Source organism: Prosopis cineraria, unplaced genomic scaffold, assembly GCF_029017545.1.
Source record: "Prosopis cineraria cultivar Desert tree isolate PC_DT_omini unplaced genomic scaffold, ASM2901754v1 PC6, whole genome shotgun sequence".
NCBI classification, from domain to species: domain Eukaryota; kingdom Viridiplantae; phylum Streptophyta; class Magnoliopsida; order Fabales; family Fabaceae; genus Prosopis; species Prosopis cineraria.
In genome coordinates this window covers 53913-75808 of record NW_026555337.1, presented here as the reverse complement: position 1 = coordinate 75808, position 21896 = coordinate 53913, and the positions used below count along the sequence as shown (strand labels likewise).

General features: G+C 34.5%; 2 protein-coding genes across 4 annotated transcripts; both read right to left on the bottom strand.

The window, feature by feature from the left end:
* Positions 1-240: 240 nt before the first annotated feature.
* LOC129312991 (guanosine nucleotide diphosphate dissociation inhibitor 2) lies at positions 241-12791 on the bottom strand. 2 transcript variants are annotated; one of them, XR_008593809.1, is made up of 14 exons: positions 12521-12791; positions 12037-12099; positions 11867-11950; positions 11660-11767; positions 11383-11555; positions 10276-10387; positions 10069-10149; positions 9891-9953; positions 6273-6374; positions 5936-6060; positions 3394-3604; positions 2137-2211; positions 350-453; positions 241-270 (listed from the first exon to the last, which is right to left on the bottom strand). XR_008593809.1 is itself a non-coding variant. In XM_054955800.1 (13 exons), the coding sequence occupies exons 1-13, from the start codon at positions 12605-12607 to the stop codon at positions 403-405; spliced, it is 1335 nt and encodes a 444-aa protein (XP_054811775.1). In that variant the 5' UTR covers positions 12608-12789; the 3' UTR covers positions 241-402. The 2 variants fall into 2 exon arrangements, 1 of the variants encoding a protein (XP_054811775.1); XM_054955800.1 differs by having other exon boundaries at positions 241-453; positions 12521-12789.
* Positions 12792-14220: 1429 nt separating this feature from the next.
* Positions 14221-20567, bottom strand: LOC129314219 (uncharacterized). 2 transcript variants are annotated; one of them, XM_054957579.1, is made up of 6 exons: positions 20307-20567; positions 19172-19357; positions 18751-18867; positions 18439-18588; positions 15483-15541; positions 14221-14677 (listed from the first exon to the last, which is right to left on the bottom strand). In XM_054957579.1, the coding sequence occupies exons 1-6, from the start codon at positions 20487-20489 to the stop codon at positions 14542-14544; spliced, it is 831 nt and encodes a 276-aa protein (XP_054813554.1). In that variant the 5' UTR covers positions 20490-20567; the 3' UTR covers positions 14221-14541. The 2 variants fall into 2 exon arrangements, with proteins under 2 accessions (XP_054813554.1, XP_054813555.1); XM_054957580.1 differs by having other exon boundaries at positions 19172-19383; positions 20307-20446.
* Between the last annotated feature and the right edge of the window lie 1329 nt (positions 20568-21896).

Here is a 21896-nt window from a genome sequence, read left to right as displayed (position 1 = left end):
CCAAGCTCACACAACTAATGTTTATATCAACAAAAGTTGATTCAGTCAATAACCTCCCTCCCGCACCCCACACTCCTACACGCTTTCTTCAAAATTTCCAAATAAGCCCCTAATTCTGAGCAACTCAATTCATCCCGAAACCACTGCCAGCGCAGCACACCACACATCATATACACGACCGACAGATAATTTGAATCCCCCCGCCGGGGGGGGGGGAGCCCCAAAAGACGATGTCGCCGGTGAGGAGGATAAAGTTTCCCAGCCACAATTCTATTGTACAACGGAAGTTTTAGCGTCGTACACCGTAAATATTAATATCATAATTTATTATAAACCACAACAAACGTACATTTTCAGGTACCATAGCAACGAAACGAGGTTGACCAAGTCAACTACTTCTCATTATTCTTCCGCAGCACTAGCGGCACTTAAATCCACACTGAGGTCAAGAACCTGATAAAAATTCAGCCAGTAAAGTAAAAAATCAGCGAAGCCCATCCCCTGAAAGCTACAAAGGAAATATAATGAACCATTGTCAATCTCAAAACGATTTCGTTTCTAATTCGCACAGCTGGAAATTAAGACCAGCTTGCCACTGGCACGCAAAAGCGATGGCAACGATATCCTATCAACCAGACTCTTCAATTTAGTCACGTCAACTGTCATTCTCATGAATCTATTTTAACCAGTGTTTCCAAACTTAAGCCAGTCCAGTAGAAATACAAATTCAAAGTGCATTTATTCAAATCCAAACAAGTCAATATCCATCCATAATCACAAATTGAATATAAATAAGAAACAAACAATCATCTAATATTCATAAAGATCAAATCTATAGAGATGCAAATTCATTAACCTCTATTGGGAGAACTACCCACCATCATCAGACTCAACCCAAAATCAAGTCAACCAGTGAAAGCTTACGGAATATTCATATTCCCATCACTTAATTAAATATTTAATAAAACAGTCTCAAACTTGAACCAGTCAGGTATAAATACAGATTCGAAATTCATTTACTATACAAATTCAAATCCAAACAAGTCAATACCCATCCATAATCATACAATGAATATAAATAAGCAACTAACAATCAAACAGTATAATATTCATAAAGACCAAATCTGTAAGATACAAATTCACTAACCCCTATACTAGGACATCTATATTATGCAAATTCATCAAACGTATAATATCTTATGTTTTACACTTATCCATTCTTCTCTCTCTCTCTCTCTCTCTCTCTCTCTCTCTCTCTGTCTGTGTGAATGCACCACGTACATTCACTTGAGTGAATGCAGATTTGATCCGGTACACTACTTCAAAGGGTACGTTGAAACAACCCAAGCAGTGACACTGGTTTGGCTTTGTCATTGTCTTCTTCAGAGAATCAGAACAGTGCAAATGAAATAAATCTATTTATAGGGTTGGTCGTTGGGTTTGGATGGATTTGCATGGAGCTTTGTAAATGGGGGAAACTATGCGATTTTTCTGTGATTTCTATATTTGTTTCCTTTTATGTATAAGTTGATTCATTTTGTTCATGGGATCCAAGAGGCTTTTTAGGTGGTTCCATATGAACATTGACATTGATACCATAGGCCATCACCATTAACTACTAGAGACCACCACTATGAGGTGATTTTTTTAACTCAAACTGTTTTTCAAATTAACATGATCAAGCAGATTTTCTTTTTCTTTTGTTTTGAAAAACAATTTTCTAAAAGTGGTTTACAAAATAATTTAAAAAAATGAAAATGGAAACAAAATAGAACAAGCCCCCCTAGAGCTTCAACACTAAAGTAGTTTTTTTTCCACCCTGATATATGATTTACAAGAACCAGATGTCATCATTAAAAAACAGGGGGAAAAAAGATGTACTCATTGTTATCAACCAACATTATCTAGGCTGCTATTCGACAGAGAAAAACAAGTTAGGACTTCAAATTTTGAAAAATTATTAAATCATATGTAAGTTATAAGATTTGATAAAAACAAACCTGCTAAATAGAATGTTATTCTACATCAATTTGCTGTGGTAGAATAATGATCTTATTGGCACATAATAAAACAAAAATTGACAAAAACAGGTTGATTTATGCACAGAAAACAAGTGAATCAATGTGCCAGACATACCTTTCCGGTTATCATTGTGTACATGTTGAGGACATCCACAACAGTTGACTCAAAGTGAGTAGTCGCATCATAACTCTGTCAAATAATTAAAAAAAGGTTACCGTCAAATGCCCAAGCATCAAACACACTGATAATTGTCAATGAACAGTTAAACTTGAAGGGCCATGAATATCATAATCACCATCCCCAACCCTAAACACCCAAAAAAAAAAAAAAAACTTATAGGCCTGAAGTGTGCACAAAGAGGCCAACTTTTGATGATTTTTCTTTTTTGGGCAAAAAAGAATGAACTCTAGACCACTTACTCAATGAATAAGATGTCAATGGCCACTTCAATCAAAAAGTAGGGGTGACAGGACACCACTGTCCTGTGTCCTATCTTGAAAAAAGAACGGGACTAAATTTCAGGACCTGTCTCGTTAGGAATCAGGACAAGACCAAGATAAGATTGAGATATCCCACCATTCCGACAAATTGGACAATTTGGGAGAAAGGTTTGAATAACAATATTCATTAAAATTTTAAATCATATGATTTATTAAGTTTAAAATCAAAACAACACGAGTACATAAATCATAACAATTTAAAATCAATTATTGAATTACATCAATCACAACTATAAGTGTATAACGCATTATGATAGCAATTATAAGCGACCTCTAGACTATAAGAGCAACAACAGAAGACAACCCAGGCACAATATCAAGTCATTGTTCTTTTTTAATTGAGATATGAAAATAAAGCAACAAAAACGATATAAACGAAAGTTATTAAATAAATGGATATAAGAATAAATTGTATTAATACAATTAATAATAAAGAAAGATATTACCTTGTATTGCTTACTCTATAAGTTTGTATCATTAAAATTATCAATATAAAAAACTTAGTTTAAATAAGAATTGCATGTATTGAAATTATAATTGATATAATTAATATAAGTTTAAATTATATTAATATAATTAACATATTTAATGCATATTTAAAAAATAAAAATAAAAATAATATATACACATATAAAATATTTGGGGCAGGATGGGATGTCCTGGGGCAATCTCATGTCCCGTCCTGTCTCTCAAAGTCCCGTCCTAATTGTTTTTGGGTTGAGACAAAACTCATCCCAATATGACTAGGACAAAACTGAGCCAATCGGGATAGATACAAGTTAAACACCCCTATCAAAAAGCCTAAACTGTTGAAAAAGGCCCATCAATGGTTCATTACAATCTTTGACAATAACATATACAATAAACTTACTGTTGATATAAAACAGTTGTCCAAGGAGGGTTCATTGACTGGTTCATATCTGTCATAAATATCGAAAAAAATCTCATCAACAGGCCCCAGAAGGTCAATTCCTGGCTTTAGCTCAACCTCAGGCTGATCTGTCTCTGCCTCCGTTGATACAAATGCAATAAATTTTCCCTTTGGGGCAACATTGTGAGAATATGAGCAACAAAATAGGTACCTGCCCAGCAGATAAAATAAAGTAGTCAGTGCAGAAAGCAGAAGCAGCCTAGATTTTGGGATAAACCATCATGAGCTCAAGTGCATTTAAGATTTAACCAAAATTTGCAAGATTTAGCATTGATAAAATTGGCAATGCAATGATGCATATGGGACAAGGGCATAAGAGATTCAAACTTGAGAATATGAGAATGATTGAGAATGATTTAGCTTTGATATTGAGAATGATTGCTGCCTAAAATATGAATCATATAATTATTAATTTATGGATACTTGGGCAGCATATGCCTAAGGCTCACATTAAGTGGTATGGGATGCTCAAGAAGATATTTAAATAGGTTGGTTTTATTGTCTCAATAACTAGTTTTTGGGGTTAATAATTCCCATCCCACTTGAGCACACATCACAATTCTTTATAGTAATCAGAAGCAGCAAGCTACAAACTCAACTATTCTCAAGTTATTAGATGTATTTAGGATAGCATGAATTTATTTTGGTTTTGATAGTTTAGAAAAAGGCATTATGATCTATTCTAGAAGAAGTGGGTTAGTCCGTCCTCTTATACGTCATTTTAAAGGCTCGGCTTGATAATCAGGCTGATACCCTTTTTACTTGCTTTTGGTCTCTGCAGGGCAAATGAAATACAACTACGTTCTTCATTCTTAAAAGCTAGTCCAGCCTCTTTGGACCTCAATTTACAGGTTCAGTTTCATTATTTTCAAACCAAATGATGCAAAAGATTCTTTAGGTTCTGCTTTTATTGGCTTGTGGTGTCTATTGCACAGACAAAATGCAAGCTCGTGTTTCAGGCTTCTCTGTAAGTTTCAGTAGTGCTTTCAGCAATATTTTCAAAACAGGCATGACGCTGAATGGTAAGAAAGCATATCACAATTCAGCGGTCAAACCATTTAGCTTTTTGATGACTTGCAGAAAATTATAAAATGAAAGATATTTAAATCCATGCACATATTATTTAGCACAAACTTAAATTAGGGGGTCACTGGTTGGTGCATTGTTTAACATGATACGAAAAAAGGAAACATGTAGTATCTATTATATTTGTGTCACTATTGTCTAAAAAATACACTTTGTTAAAAATACACTGTACAATCTATAAATACTTCTATAAGCACCTCTAAGTGGTAAGACCTGCCCTGTCTATAATGAGCCCTAGAAGAACCCCTGCTCACATAAAAATGTGTGAAATAACTGTATTTTTTATAGCTAATTTTTATTTAAGGGCATAAAAATCATTTTTCATATATTAAATCACTTTCTATTTCATTCTATTTAAAGATGTAAAATCATTTTTCTATTTCAATCTCATAAAACACTTACTTGAAATTGTAAAAGATTAAAAGCTTAACTCATTCAGCGACATGGTAACAATAGACAAATTAATATGCAATAACTTTTAAGAAAAACTAACTCGGCACACTGATAATGCCATTCTTTCAATGGCAACGTAGGCTAGTTTTTAATTCCTAGCTTTCCTACTATTGTAAGGTAAGCAAGGGTAAAATACTATTGACAGGGCAATTTCCAAAGTTTCCATGACATTGGTTACTGACACTGATAAGCAGCCTAAATGATTGTGATTTGACTGGTTCAGTCAAAAGCTAAAACAACCAATACAGTTTTGACAGGCTTTCTGCTTCTTCTCTTTCCTTTCAAATTTTACCCTTAACCTTGCCCTTCCCCATAAGAAAGGGAGACACCCCCCTCAAAAAAAACACACAAAACATGTCAATGTTGGGTTCAAACCCAGGACCTATTCCAAGCAAGGGAAGCGGTGTTGCCATTAGGACAATTAAAAATTGACAGTTCTATGATCAATCCCTAGTCCAACCAGTCAAACTGATTCAATACTGACAAAAATACATTTATAATAGGGTTACCCTGAGAATTAACAGAGATTTAAGAACTCTTGCACTAATGCTTTTCCCTTTTGTTTCTAAGGGTATTTCTTATCCTCCCTTTGTACTTCTTTTCTCCTTCTTCATATATATTTTTAATTTTAATTTTTTTTTAAAAACCATTGTCAAGTAGATAACATACTGGAAACATGATTACTCTCATGTGACATACATGTAACATTTTTTAGTGCAATACACACAGATAGATGTGTTACTTTGAGATAGTCCAGTGCTTTACTTGCTCTCTATTAGCTAACTCTGAGTGACGTTCTTAGTAACTCTATGAATTTCAAAAGTCAGTAACTCTAGCCCCAGGTCAGGCTAATTGATGGTCCTAACAGCAGGATATATATATCAGTGATCTATTAAATTATGCTCTTCCAGGAGGGGGAGGGGAGTGAATATTAAAAGCTTACATGTCTGACTTTCGGCCCAACTGCTTCTGTGGAAGAATAACTTGCACTGAATGAGAGTCATCAGTGTTGGGTATTGGGTGGCTCATAATGGCAATTGCTCTTGCAACCCTGCCAATCTTTCTCACCTGTTGACAGTTACAAATTTCTGTTATAGAAAGATAGTGGGGTTCACCTTTCACTTTACCAAGAGAATCACAATTTCCTTCTCCAACAAACGTTCAGCGCAATTCTCTAATTATAATTTGGGTTTTAGGTGTAGTGCAACTTGTTTTAATAGCCAGTCACATCATCACTTAACCTGCTTGAATATAGTCAACAGGGCTTTCATTGGCCATACCTTGTTAGGCAAGTACGATGGATCACAGACAACTCTTTTGCCCTTTGCAGTTTCCCCTTCAGATGTGACACCAATGACCTTTCCCTCCTCATTAAATTCTACCTGGCACTCAGCCAAATTTAAAATCAGTTCCTCAAATAAGTAATTGTATCATAAGATTGTCCTCAAACAGATCAAAATCACAATGACAAATTCAATAAAAACAAAAGCAGCTGAATGGGCAAGTGAAATAATTGAGGGAATGGTACACTGTATTCATTAAATAAATATGTTTTAATACATTGGGAATCAGTTAGCTATAACAACTTGACAAACTTAATCTCTAACTTAACTACCTAACTATCCTTACATGCCCCCCAAACTGAGTTTGGATAAGAACCAACACTCAATTTGTCCCTAAGGGCTAAAACTGATAGAAGGCCACTGTTAGAGTTAGTTTATAGTGGGGCATAGAAAATCCCCAAAACTTGTGTCAGATTCCGTGGATGTGGAGGTTATTCATTTCAAATAACTTCCTCCTAAGTGCTGTCAGATTTTTATATTTGTAGTTTAGTGCTCTGTGACGTGCTGTCAACTTTCTAGGCTAATTAGGATGATGTGTTGTCAATAAACCGTTTGCATAATGGTTGTCTATTAATATATGTAAGAACTCAGTTTATGGGATATTAGATATAGTTCAGTTTCTAACTTACAGAGATTCTCCCAATGGCTTTATTACTTAAATGAAGTGAGATTCTCGCTTCAAGAATTAATAAAGATTGTCTGATCCTTGGAGAACACGATTGCAACAAGTTGCTTATTCTGCACTTTTTCTCTGACAAAATTAATATCCAACTCCATGTGCTCAGTCTTATAATGTAAAATAGGATTTGCAGTTTACAATACACGTTGATTGTAATAGTAGACAATAGGAGGTTGTGACAAGTAAATCTCAAGTTTCACCAAGGACTTTACCTGAGCTATTTACTCCATAGAAACCTAGATACTACTGGCTGCTTCTCAGAGAACGAAGCTATGGGGTTGTCCTAAAAAAACGCACATCCTCCAGGAGTTGACCTTCTATCATCAATGTCATAGCCCCATCTGCATAATTACATGTGATAAGCCTCAGGTCAGTTGATTTTCATCTAGATATATACCATAATCCCTTGTGCCAGCTAACAGTGACATATTTTATGGCCAAAATAGACCTGTAGGCATTCGGATCATCCATGTCATCAGTGCCACAAGCAAACAATTTGTATGAGGGGCCATAGGAGTTTTAATAGGTTTGGCCTCCATATCAACCTTTTTGAGAAGATCCTGAACATATTAAGTTTGAGATAAGGGAATACCGCCATCACCACACTTCTTCACTTGGATGCATAGAAAGTAACTAGCTTTTCCCAAACCTTCTAAAGCAAATGCTTTAGACCTATTATATCATCCACATGCAGGCTGAAACTTATGTTACCTCCTAATCACAACATCTGATAAACAATGATGAGTCACACTTGGCTGAGTTGAATCCCAAGGAATGTAGTGTGGCTGTAAGAAATTCTAGCCAAACTTGTAGAGCTGGTTTAAGGTCATTTGGAGCTTTGGGAGCTTACACACAAGGGTCTTGTTTGATGCTCTAAATCTTTGTGGTTGACTCAAATAGACTTCCTCTTGAAGCACATTATTGCCAGCCATTAGAGATAGCACCTTATTTGTCACTGGTTTGACCATTGGAATAAAATGTTCCAATGTAATCAAAGCCTAGCCAGATACTTAAATGCGCTTCCATATGGATTCTCTTTAACTTGAACACTCATGTGCGGTCAATGGGAGTTCTGTTAGGTGGAAGAGTAATTAAACTCCATGTGCCATTCCTCATCAATGCTTGATATTTATCCTCCATTACTTTTCACCATCGAGAATGATCAAGTGAACTCCTCACTGTCTTAGGCACTATAGTGTCAAAAAGAACTCAAGCTTAGATCTTGCCAGCTCAAGTTCAAGTAATCACAGGATGAACAGAGTGAGAAACTAGTGACTAGTATCACTGGACTCAAGATTCAGTACTGACATTTGTCTTTTCAACACTTTTGATACTATATGAGGCTTATTTACAAGTCAAAAAGAACTCAAGCTCAGATCTTGCCAGCTAAGGTTCAAGTAATCACAGGATGAACAGAGTGAGAAACTAGTGACTGAGCATCACTGGACTCAAGATTCAGCACTGACATTTGTCTTTTCAACACTTTTGATACTATATGAGGCTTATTTACAAGTCCCTAAAAGTTTGAATGTGGCTTGCTGTTTAGTTTTTGTCAAGGGTATGTCAAAGGTTTTCAAGTGTGTAAAGCCCTTCTCTGGTAATGCCATGCAAAAGCATTTAGTGAGCGAGAATATCTTTGATTAGGCGTTCATCATAATGAAATTGGAAATAGACATTGCTATCTTGGGCAAATTAGGAGATACTAAGAAAGTTCTTTTTCATCATAAGTGGTATTGATGTATAGGGTGAAATAAGAATTTATTGACCCACACTACTGATATTTTAAATCTAGACCATCACCAATATGGAATTGTCCATGCCCTAAATAATCCTGCTTCACATCTAGATTAGACGATTCTAAAGTCACTTGGTTCGAGGCCCTTGAATCAACATACTGTATAATGTATATTGAGTTGATGCATTGCAGGTACAAAGGCATGCATAGAATTCATTGTGCTGGAATGCTTGCCTTGAGCCTAGTTGTAGGGACTCCTGTTTGATCAAACCCATGGTAGGTTGGTTATAGGCCCTACCTTGCCTTCATCATAGCCACTGCACCAATCAATTTCTTCACTTTCAAAAGGTAGTCAAATATGCTCAATTCATCTTTCTTGAGGTTAGTAAGCTGCTTCTTGAGTGATTTGGCTTTAGCTTTGGCTGAAGAACACCGCAGGGTTGGTTTGTACTTGGTGGGTGTATTCATGCCTCAGCATTTGAGCCAGCATCCCTTCATATGGATGCTATAAGCCATAGCATAAGAAACTAGTCTTGCTGGTCCCAATCGAGAAACTTTTCGAAGTTTCCAACTGCCTCGTCTTACTCTTAGGTAAATTTTCATGGCACAGAATGCTTTCCTAGAATAAGTTTTTGCAATTTGTACCCCCTTCTTTTCACAAGGGCTTGCTACTTCCATATTAAGAAATTTCCTTCATCAAGTTTAACAGAATCAAGATTTGAAAAACCTTGACAGATAAGCTTGAGTTGCATAGCAATCATTATAGACAAACTATTTATGGTTTATGATGAACTCTTCATGGATCACTTTAGCTCTAATTCCAAGAAAGAATTCAAGGAATATTGTACTGTATTCATCAGATGAATATGTTTATATCCATAAGGAATCAGTTAGCTTACCCGACATAACAACTTGACTAACTCAATCTTTAACTTCCGTAACTACCTAACTATCATTACAAGATAACAGCAATTTTATCTACTTCACAACAAACAGGAATGTATCTCACTTCACAACCTATTCTACTAAAAGAAAAAGGTCTAATGAAATAAAGAAAATAGTATAATTTTAGCATAATTTATTTGCACCCAGTTGGAATTTTCACACATAATCTTTATAAGTATCATCAACGATTGTGTACCTTGCACTCAGGTTTATTCAACATATATGTCCCACCATAAACAGCACTAAGCCGCGCAAATGCCTGGAAATAAAAAAAAGTTGCTAACTGAACATAAGCACAATAAGTTCCACAATAAACTCAGAAAAGAAGCAGAAGCATGACGCCAGATAGAGATTAGAAGAGGTTAATAGGAGACCTGGGGAAGCTCCCCCAATCCGTATAACGGGTATATGTAAGGTGACCCTCCTTGAAAACGTGCTAAAGACTCTGCATATAGCTACAGATAGAGAATACCAAAAAGAATCCTTAAAAAACACATAGAATAAATAAAACTGTCAACAAAAATAATTAATAATCAGAAGAGTAGCCAAACATCAAGCATAGAATAATCCGAAAAACTCACCTTCATCCTCTGAACAGTGTCTACTGCTGGCTCATCCAAGTAGCGATCATCTCTATGAAGTGCTAATGCATGACCAATAAAGTCCACAGTGTTCTCATCAAGGCCATATTTTCTGCAAATGGTGAACAAGGAAAACCAAAAGCATATAAAATATTCCATGACAAGCTTTTTCCCGTCATTATAAAGAAAAAGGATGCCATGCAGGATGATAGGAGAAAGAGGTAAAAACAGAAGATCTAAAAGGAATGAGGGATAAACCAGGAGAAAGAAACAGAAGGTCCGGGGAGGCACAGAATCTGAGAGGAGAGCTTAGAAAAACATCACTGAACAATTTTGTTCAAGTCCAAAAAATCTCCCGTAATGCAACTCATGACAACAAAATAAATTAAAACATTAAATTCCAATTTTATTCTCGATAAAATATTAATAAAATCCTATTTTCTATATTTATGTTCAATTATTATTCCACTTTATCTTTCAAAATCTCTTCCCACGCTATTAGGACCCCTATGACACACACACATTATTAAATACACTGCAATAATTTCACAAATAAATACAAATTTAGGTTCTAATAAAGATTTCCAGATATATAGGGTCAGGAATTTGTACATTTGACACATAATTCAAATATGGAAAAATAAAAAAAAATTACAAAATAAGAGTATCAAGCACACACTCTTGGACTGGGTAGTATCATCAGTAGTGTCTGATGGTCAGGGGCGGGGCATGCCCCAGAGTTGCCGTGACATCATGGTGGATGGGCTAGCAGATGAAGACCATAGCAAGGCATGGCAACCAGTAACACACTAAATGAAAATAAACATTAATGGTGACACTCTTAAATAATATTGCTTGTTAAAGGCACTGTCTTGTAACATCAATGACCATATTGCCATATAAACACTGTTTTGTGCTAGAAACCTCTATCACGGGAAAATCAATGAGGTGCTATTCTAAAGTACTATATTCAAGCAAACAGTAATTACTACTGAATTAATGGAACACCATTATGCAGAGAATCAAGTCCACAAATTACAGAGTTTTAAATCAACTAATAATAACATATCCAACCATGCGCAGACAAGAAAAAACGTATATACATACGCAATCAGTTCTCTGGTAGTTACTCTTGTCAAGTCCATCCCTTCATGAGTTTTAGGATCGTTCTCATCATAATCTTGAACATAAATGAAAAACTTGCGCGCACGACGTTTTTCAAATATACCCATAAGTGGAGATTTTAAGGCTTCCATGTCAGTTGCTGGTACCTTGTGAATCTATCACAGTGAAGTTTTCCACCAGTAACACAATTAATATAAATTAATATACATGGAATCAAAAGGAAAAAAATTACCTCAGTATGATAAAAATGGAAACACACCTTTCCTTTATTATAGACATAGCTACCATCCACAGCTTTAAAATAGAGATACTTTGTGACATCAGTATGTATGAGAACACGCACTAAAGTGCCATTTGCCATCATAAACTATTAAAAAAACAAGAAGAACAACAAAGTTATATCTGTGTGTTGAGTATGCTTCAGATCAACGAAAATGAAATGCAAAGAAACAATCGACTGAAAAACCTTAGGGATCATATCCACGTTATAGTCCCTACTAGAGCCCAAATGAGCCGGAGGCTTGTCATTTCCCCTGAACCTCTTCCAAAGCTGAAGACAAGAAATCGAGTTTGAATGACAAGATCACAGAAAATTGCACATGGACTTAGCATATAGGATAGTTAAAATTAATGGACCTGTACAAGATTGAGCGATGTGGATTCTCCTCCATAATAATCATTCCTGTCCATATGAAGGACCTGGACAAAAACACATCTAATATTATTTTCCAATTAATTCCATCTCAACATATTTTCAGAGGTGATGCTTTAGTTCAGAGAGTAGAAAAGACTGATAATAGTTTCAGCTGAGAGTTCAAGGATGCAATCAGATGAGAAGAAACATATTTTAGCTGCTATGTTAAATTTGCATTTAAAACAATCGATCACCATAGAATCTTCAAAGTATGTAGAAATTTCGGTCTAGGATGCTGTTCAAGTATCTGGATCTGACTAGTTAGAAAACAAATTGAATTTTTCAGCTCGGATCTCAGATTTCTGACTACGTCGAATGGAAAAGGCACACTTATCGAGTATAAACAAATTAACGAGTATATAACAACAAAACAAAAGACCCAGAGTCTAAAGAACGTGAGAAAGCAAAAGGCAAGCATCGGAAAACCTTGAGGCCATCGACAGAGAGAAGACCACTAAGAATGCATTCTTTAAGACCCGTGCCTAGGACTATAACATCATATTCTTCATCCATGGTGAATTACAGGTTTGAAGCCAAGCTCGGAGGCCGAAAAATGAGAACGAAGACGAAGGAAAAAGGTTAGGGTTCCCGGCTCTGCTCAATGTCAGACCCACACACACACACACACACATATTTATTAGTCTTCATAATTAGCAGGGTCGGGGAAGATACTTTGATAACCGAGGAAGGAAATGGATCGCAACTACGCTTTCATGTATTTTTCTTGACCTGGAGCTAGGCTTTGAAGTTCGAGAATTACGATTATAATTATTGCAATACATTCCCAGATATATATAAAATCTGTCAACCCAACACACCTGGGGTGCTAATTCGGAAACAAAGATCCTTTTTTCCGTAAATTTAGAAACCAAAATTTTAGTATGTTTTACACGCAAAATATCTTTATTGATGATTATTTTATATATTTACTTGTGAATTTAAGTTTTACTTATAATGATAATTATAATTTTTAAATTTGTAATTGTAGATTGTAAATATGTCTAATTGTTTGTATAGATTGGAGGTTTTGAATCGTTATCCGGCTAGCCCCACCTGAACTAGTTACAACTTACAAGTAGATATGTCTTATTTTATGAATGAATGCCTTTAATTCGTCTTATTGAATTCATACCTCATTTTTTTATATTTAGTTTCAATCTATTTATTAATAGGAAATGTTATTTCAAATCAACCTTTTTGAACCTTTAGTTTACTTTTATTTTTAATTTTATTTATGTAGTTTATATTTTTCAAACAATTCCTTATATTTTAAAACATTACAGAGTCAATCCTTACATTTATCTCAGAAAAAAAGATAAAAGATCCAGAATAAAAAAAATGAAAACAAAAGATTCATAGTTTAAGATTTAATAAATTTTCATTTAATAATAAACATTAAATAAGTTATTTTTTATTTACTATAATTATAATTTTACAGCTTAGTTCTTACACTTTTTTAAACAAAAGTCTCTCAAACTAAGGCAACTGTATATTTGAGGATGACATGTCTCACTTTTTAAGAGGTGACATGGGGTAAGATTGTAACATGATTGTGAGGGGAACAATCACACATTTTTTTGTAATTTTGAGTTTTATCATTTTGATTTAATTTATTTTTATTTTTAATTTTTTTTTGCGAAGCTTCCTATCCTATTTTAATTTTAAAAGCACATCACATCATTTTTTGGAAATTACTCTCAAATCCTCATAACACAAAATCAAATACCGTGACATTTATTAACAACTGAAGGATGACAAAAGTAATTAATTATCATTTTACCATACTCCACTATCGATAAACTTTTTTTAATATCAATTCTTTTGCAAATGCCATTGTGCGGTAATTTCTCTATTTCTTTTGCATCTTTAAAATATTATCAATTTTTTATTTTATTTTTATACTTGAAAATATATAACTTTTGATTCATGCAGTTATTCTCAGTTATTTAGATTTCAAACTTTGCATAACAGCCTAATCCCTATAATTTTATAACTTAGAACACCTCAGTCTTAATATTTTTAAACTTTTTACAACTCAATCCATATAATTGATTCACTTAAACTATAAAATTCAACATTAAATCCATAATTAAGAGAAAACTTAGAAATTAAATGTCATACCGCCCTTGATACTCTCCCTCGTTCTGTTTTGATTGCCTTCACAAATTTCCAGCGAAATTCGGTATCTCATTTCTTAATAGCGTAAGATAAACAAATATAAAAATGGACCTTGATTTATCAAAACTGACATCCTAGATAGTACAGCGAAGCAATGCCATTTTAAAATAAAAGGGCACAGCGCACAACCGTTCTGAAGAATGAGATCTGGATCCTTCTGAATCTAAACGGCCCAGGGATGACCAAGCCTAAGCAATCACCGATTTAGTATCATAAGCACTCCTCTCTCCTCCCTACCCCTGCGAAGATAGATGCGCATGAAAATTGTCTCAGTCAAGGTAGAAGAGGGTTACAATCTTCCGCATGTTTTTTGCCTCCTGACAAGTTTCCATGAGCAACCTACTATCATGGAAAGCAAAGCAAATGACTTGCTGCACATGCATAAGGATGTTCATGTTGCATAACCTGAATTTGAAACATCAAAAGAATGTGTTACTCTCGCCAGAAAGCGAGGGAAAGGAAAGGAAAGGAAAGATGTTGTGTCACTATCCATTCTACATAAAGTATTGGACGCTAAAAATTAACTACAACAGGAAACAGTTGCAACTTGCCAGAAGCTTATTCATCAAACTTATTAGGCCCTGTTTGCTATGATAGAAGAGTTTTTAATGGAATTGGAATCTGATTTTAAAAGTGTTTTTGTATGAGGATGGAATCCTAATTAATTTTAATTAGTACATGTACCTAAAATAAGAAAAGACCAAATTGCCCTTTTTTCTCAAAATTAAAAAGACCTCCCTTGTCATGAGTAGATAAAAAAGATGAGGTTAGTAGGGTCCATTAAATGAATTCAAAGGCATTGAAGCAATTCCAAGGTCATTATGATGGAATTGAATTCTAGCATTTTTGGTAGAATCAGGATTCCTGAGAATTGCAACTTCTATATAACAAACATGCTTAAATTATAATTCCCTCTCCATTCCATTTCCACCTTGCCAATTCAATGCTACCAAACATCGCCTTAGGCTACAATCAGAATCTATCAGATGATGAGACACCATTGAAAAACAATGCCTATGAAAGGTGATATAGTCAAGACTGGTTCAAAATTCGCCATATTGTTGAAATAATATCTTTGATTTTCAGCATCACTAAATTTTCACATTAATATTGACAATTGATTTATATAGTGTTATCGTAATGCTGATAAGTTGTTTCAATGTAACATAAAGAAAAGGCAAGAAAAATTTCATAAAAGAAAAATATCTACCTGCTGGCTTCTATTAGAGGTAGATGATCGTTGTGAGGCTTCTCTATCACATTTTTCACCTGCACATTCATCAAAATCATTCAAATAACAGCCACACACCTTTTATTTGAAAACAAGGAGTTACTTTTAACTTAGATTAGAGAAGTATCTAAGGTAAGGGGGGAAAATGGTTTCATTTTCTTAGGGGAAAATTACGATTATTCTTAGAACATACAAATAAGGAGTCAAGAATAATCTCACAGAAATACATTAATCTACAGTAATATGCCAGTATGAGGAAAGAATTCTAGATCCCAGAGAAAAGGACTCTCTCTAGCTTCAAGACAAGGGTGCTATGAAACAGCCACAATGAGCAGGTTCAAATTTGTGGCACAGCGAATGTAATTATAGTGCATCAAGACCTGATAATTGCAGTGGTAGACAGGACAAAGTGGAGTTGGGCCACTATAGCTATATGAGTTATATGGATTATGTGGGTAGGGGTGGTGGAACCAAACATCCCTCAGACCAGGTACCACCAGACATGCTAACATGTCAAACTTCTAAACGAAGAGCTGGATCACCTACACTGTAAGCACCATCAGCTATCCTAAACAAGAAGTGTTAATCTAAACCATCCATGAGTGTCTCATCTATTTTCATGGTTCTTTTTTCCTGTAAGAAAAATATTCCATGCCCCAGTAATATGCAAGTTGAAATTTTCAACACACAGATCCATCATACATCCCAGATGCTGACACAAATCAAAAGAATGCATGCATGCTTCATTTGTCTAGATCTAATTACAGTAATGTGGCAATTTAACAGTAGTGGTAAGAAAATTTTACATCTTAAAGCACATTTTTCAAAATAAATAATATATAACTATATATAAATTTTAAATTTGACAAAAAAAAACCAAATAATTAATCATTACTTAATAATATTTGAGTCAGGAAGAGGTTTGCTCAGTGCTCAATCACATGCAACTTTTCCCCAATTATGTAAAGTGTTGTGGAGATCTGTGAGGGTGAATAATTGTTCTCTCAAAGTAACTTTCAGATCCAGTCAAACCTAACTTATATTCTTATTTTTCTTGTCAATAGCCCAAATTTTAAGTACTAGAGCTCCTATTAGGAATAAGAAACCACTCTCTAATAGCCATTAACCAAGTAACAAAGTGTGCGATGAAAACCATCTTATCCCAAAAAAAGAAAATAATGAGAAAGCAAAAAACTCAACATGGAGAAATTAAGCATTTATCTGTGCTCGTAAGAAAAAAAAAATAGCAACATAGATTGTGTAATATAAGATCTTAGCCAAAATCTTGTTATCATTTGAGACTAGACTAATGGGCCAACAATCATTAACCTCGATGGGTCAACTATACAATTGAAGGCAGAGTTTATGCCATCCCCGGTCTTGCCCCAAGAAAAGAAAAATGAAATTCAGGAAAAAAGCCTTCATAATATACTTGTCCTATAGCCCAACAACTCTGGCCATGTTTGGTAGGAGGGAACGATCTATATGGAATAGGAATGGATGAAGGAATGATAAGGTTAATATGTTTGGTACAGATGAAAGCACACTCCTAAGGATTGGCCCATTCCCACAAACAAGATAATGAGCAATCCTCCACTGGACCAAAGGATTGGTGATGCATTGCTGGGAATCAATTTTTTTAGGCTAAAATGACCCTGGTACTACCTAGCATGCACTTCACTTCACCATCGCGGTCAGACTTCTCTTCCACCTTCTTCTCCATGACCGCCTGATTTCTCTGGCAACCTTCTTCTCCAATGCCTCCCAACTTCTTCATCAACCTTCTTCTCCTTCGCTGTCTGATCTACTTGTTGTCTTCACCTCTACTTCCAGATTTTCATTTTGGTCCATTCCAAGGATGGCAACAATATTCAACTCTGCCTAAACCCCTTCTTCAACCACTTAGGTCTACTCTTCGGCCACTTCACCTCTAGCTCCCCCAACGTTGTTAATGTCAACAAAAACGTCACAGTTTTTCCATGGGGTGTTTGTTTTGGTTTATAGAAATTATTTTGAAACCACATCTTGCAGCTTCTAGATCTTCCCATTGATTTTTAGATTTGTTATATTTGTTGGTCTAGGATGGCTTCAAGAAATTTTTGCCTTTGATTTCTGAATGGTTTTGTACGGCAAGGAGGAATTATGAATATGAAGATGAACAGTGGTGGTGGCAGTTCTTGAGAAGACTGAAGGGTATTATGGTATTTGAATCTTATGATTACACATATAAAATAAAAAATATATCTCCATTACATTGACATACTAAATGTACTTTTAGAATTCATTCTCATTCTCACTACTACCCGCACTCCCACTCCTATTCCCACTTTCATTCCCTCAAAATTCATTCCTCTGTGCCAAACATAGCCTGAAAGAAATCATTTATAAACCCATTAGGACCTGGAACTTCAATTGGACACAAAATCCAATTAGCTTTTCTTTTCTTCCTCCCCAAAACAAGTTGACTTACAGTATACGGACTCTAATCTAAGCCCAAAGAAACCGTTTGTGATTAGACTAAATTTCTTCAGTAGAAAGAATCACATAGGAGCCACTGCATTCTCTAGCTATCAATTATAGTTTCTAACCAAAAGAGCTCTACAATCTTTGGTCTACCATATCAAACTCCTCCTACTAAAGGCATCCAGTGGATAAATCTTGATTTAGGATCTCATTCTTCAACTAGAACCTCCTCAAACTCATTCTTAAGAAAAGCTTTGATTGCAAACACACCTCTCAAAGCAAACCTTCATCCACCCATGAGTTGTAACACTTCATTATTATGGATGAAATGTTAAGAGATATACAAATGTTCAGTAGATGAAAATATGAAGAGGCTGAGAAATAATCATGAGTGCAACAGTTGCACACTCTTAATTCATGACGAGAGGAATTTGACGTGTCAACTGAGAAAACAATGGCACTTAAAACTTACTTTTGACAATAACTCCTGACTCTCAGGAGGCTGCTTCTTTAGGCTTTGAGGCAATATCACTGTAAGCAACTCTGGTTTCTCTGCCCTTAAAGCACCTCGAATAACAGCTGCATTAGTCCCAGATGCTCCAGATGTATATATGTGGTTTTTCTAATAACAAAATTTTAAAGCAACAAATGCACATGTAGTTGTAAGAAGGAGTCATGGAAATTGTCAGCAAAATATGGTAAGAACATGTACTCAATCGCCATGTCATGGGCTCTACAAGTATGTTATTCTATCATAAGAAAAACCAGTGTCAAGTAATCTTACAGTTATAACCATGGCATAGCTAAGGATCTCAATTAGTTCCTGATGCATGAATCCCATGTTCCGCGTCCCAAAAAATCCAATAGCTCTAGGTCCTTGCTGTTGAATGGCCAATAACTCCTGCCAAATATCAGAATGCAATTCAAGATATTGTACAACCAAACTTGTAAAATTCTACGTTGGTTTCAAGTTGCAATAGTAATTTAGAATTAAGAATAGTTTCTAGCTGCTTCAAAAAGCAATTTCAAAAAAAAAAAATAAAAAAAAAAAGACAACGCCTGTCCATCTAAATACTTTAAATACAGTATACCATAGAAGAAAGAAGCTTGGTTATAAGTGGACAATTGTATTAATATGGTTTTCCAAAGCTTAGAGCCTTATACCAGAGACTTAAAATATTTAATGCAGCTGAATAATTACATACCTGTAGATAATCAACATCAGGAACAGGCTTGAACTCTGATGCCAAAACTGCCCCTGATCCTTCCACTACAGATTGGGCCTGTGTTGGAATTTGTATACCTACTTCATCAGAACCAAACATGCATGCAACATTCCCCATTCTCCTGCTATGTTTGTCTTGATGTCTCCTCATATCTCCGAAAAGCCACTATACCAGTACATAAAAAAGAGTCCCTGGTAGTAAAAATTAGTGAAAAACAACTGCCCGAAAGGAGAATTTATCATACAAGATTAAGATCATGTGTTCTCGTGAAATGGATATGCATATGTACATGCCAATGCACAGGCATATGCAAAGAACAAATTAGCAACTATAAAAAGAAACTCTGATGGGATAAATCAACAAAATGAAAGAGCTAAGTCATACCATGAATCAAAAACCATATAATGATGTGATGATACTTAACTGACAAAAAAGAAAAGCATAATGCCATCTAGCCGACAAATCAACTAAACGAAAAGGGTGAAGTCATACCATGAATCAAAACCCATATAATGACATGACGCTACTTAACTGACCATAAAGAAAAGTATAATGCCATCTAGCCGACACTCAAGTGTCGCCAGATAAATATTCCAAGGAAGATTTTTTACTTAAGAAATCACCAATGTAAATGGAATATTTAAAACGCCAAAAACTGTGGCTAACGAGTACAATTCTTCAATTCAAGTAGTTCCATTTGAAATTTGGGGTAGCCACAGCAGTTGTTCCTTTAATACATTTTGGTTTCAGTTTACCACGGACAGGATTCAATGCAGATCGTAAGCCCTCGCAACTTAGACTGACCAATATTATATTACAATCCTCTGCACTACACTCGATAATTTAAATTAAATCCAACTCCACAAGCCTCGTGAACCTTTCCGACAATCCGAACAAATCTATATGCTAAAAAACATAAGGAAGATTTGAAGCAGACTAAACCTCATTACCAAAGGAAATATAAATAATTTTAGTAACCCTTCGCACAGCATTGCAGCATCCGATAGTAAGAACAGAGTAAGCGACAAATATATCAGCCTAAACGTGCCAACTCGTTCAAACCATAGAGAGAGGTGGGGTTTTTGAAAGCACAGCATTGGACAAAAAGAGATACCGTTCGTCTGGACAGAAATCGTCTGGCCCTCCGTAGACGTCCTTGCTGAGACGGAGAGAAGTTACAGCCATTAGAATTAGGGTTTCCAGTGCAAACTGACTCAAAAGATTTCCAGGAGAAATCTAAATAGGGATAAGAAGTAACGGCGGTAGGAGCTAGGGGCAATTGCAAGGTTGTAGTCATTCCTTCTTCCCGGCTTTTCGATTCTCCACCTCGATTTCCCCTAAAGCTTCTTGTCTGGGTCAGCTCTCTTTTATTCCACGCCTTTTTTCCCTTGGCCAAAAAAAATAAAATAAATAAATAAATAAAACAAGAAGCCTTTGTCAGTTTTTCCTACTAATCTAGTTGACTTATCTCGGTCAACCAAAAAAAGAAATAAATAAAAGAAGATAAAAAAAAAAACAAAAATAAAGTTACTTGTCTCATCATTAGCTGTGCAAATTAATAATCAATGGAAGTGCTGTCTACCCATTCATTTTTTGTATAAATCATTTCTATTAATATTATTAATAATAATATAATAAAAAATAAAAAATAAAAATAAGTAAAATTTTAAACATAATCATCAAGTAAGAAATAAAAAATAAATTAATTATATAATATTATTTTTTATTTCTCTCACTTTTTAAAAATAATTTGAGAATTTTAATTTAAAATAAAACAATTACACTAACTAATAACTTATAAAGTAAATTAGATTATGTTTCAAAAATATGACTAACATACAGGACCGTGTGATGTATGAAAATATCAACTCTCAGTTTAAATGGAAGGAAATAAAGAAGAGTGAGTATTTTAATAATTTCAATAAATTTAATTTATCAAAACCTATGGCAAGTGAGATTGAAGATTTTTAATATAAATATCAACTCATTTAAATCTCTCATCTCTCCATTTCCCCTATTAAAGCTGAGATAGAATTAAGAAAAGTTTAATATTCAATAAATATTGAGTTGATAATTTTACAATAAAGGACCATGTTTATAATATATAAAATAAAATTGTATTAGTAATTATAAATAAATGAGAAATTTTTATATGGACTGATGTATCAATCATTCATAATTCATCCAATAAAAACATCTAACATCTCAAAATTTAGACCTAAGCGCTTGTAGTTATAAGCAAAAAGTTTTTATTAGTATGCAATTTTTCAAATTGAATAAAAACTGAAAGGGTTTTGAGACGTATTTAAAGTAACTGTAAAAGAGAAAATAAAGATATCCTTATATAATTAAGAAATTTATAAAAAAGTTTTGCATCTAGTTATTAAATATAATTTATTGGATTATAAATTATGGTAAGTGGCAACACAAGATATGCTTCATAAAGTTTAGCGATGCCAAAGGATATAAAGAAAAATTAAGAAAAAGAAAGTCAAGAATATGATAGGGATTAAATTGTAAATATTTTTGATTTTAACTGAATAACACCCCTATCAAGTGGATTAGAGAAAACCTTAATCATAATAAATAAGTTTAAGTTACATTCAATGAGTATCAATTTAATATTTTAAATATTTATCAATATTTATATAAATTATTTCGTGGTAATTGAAAATTACCATGTGTTTGTATGAGGATGAAATAA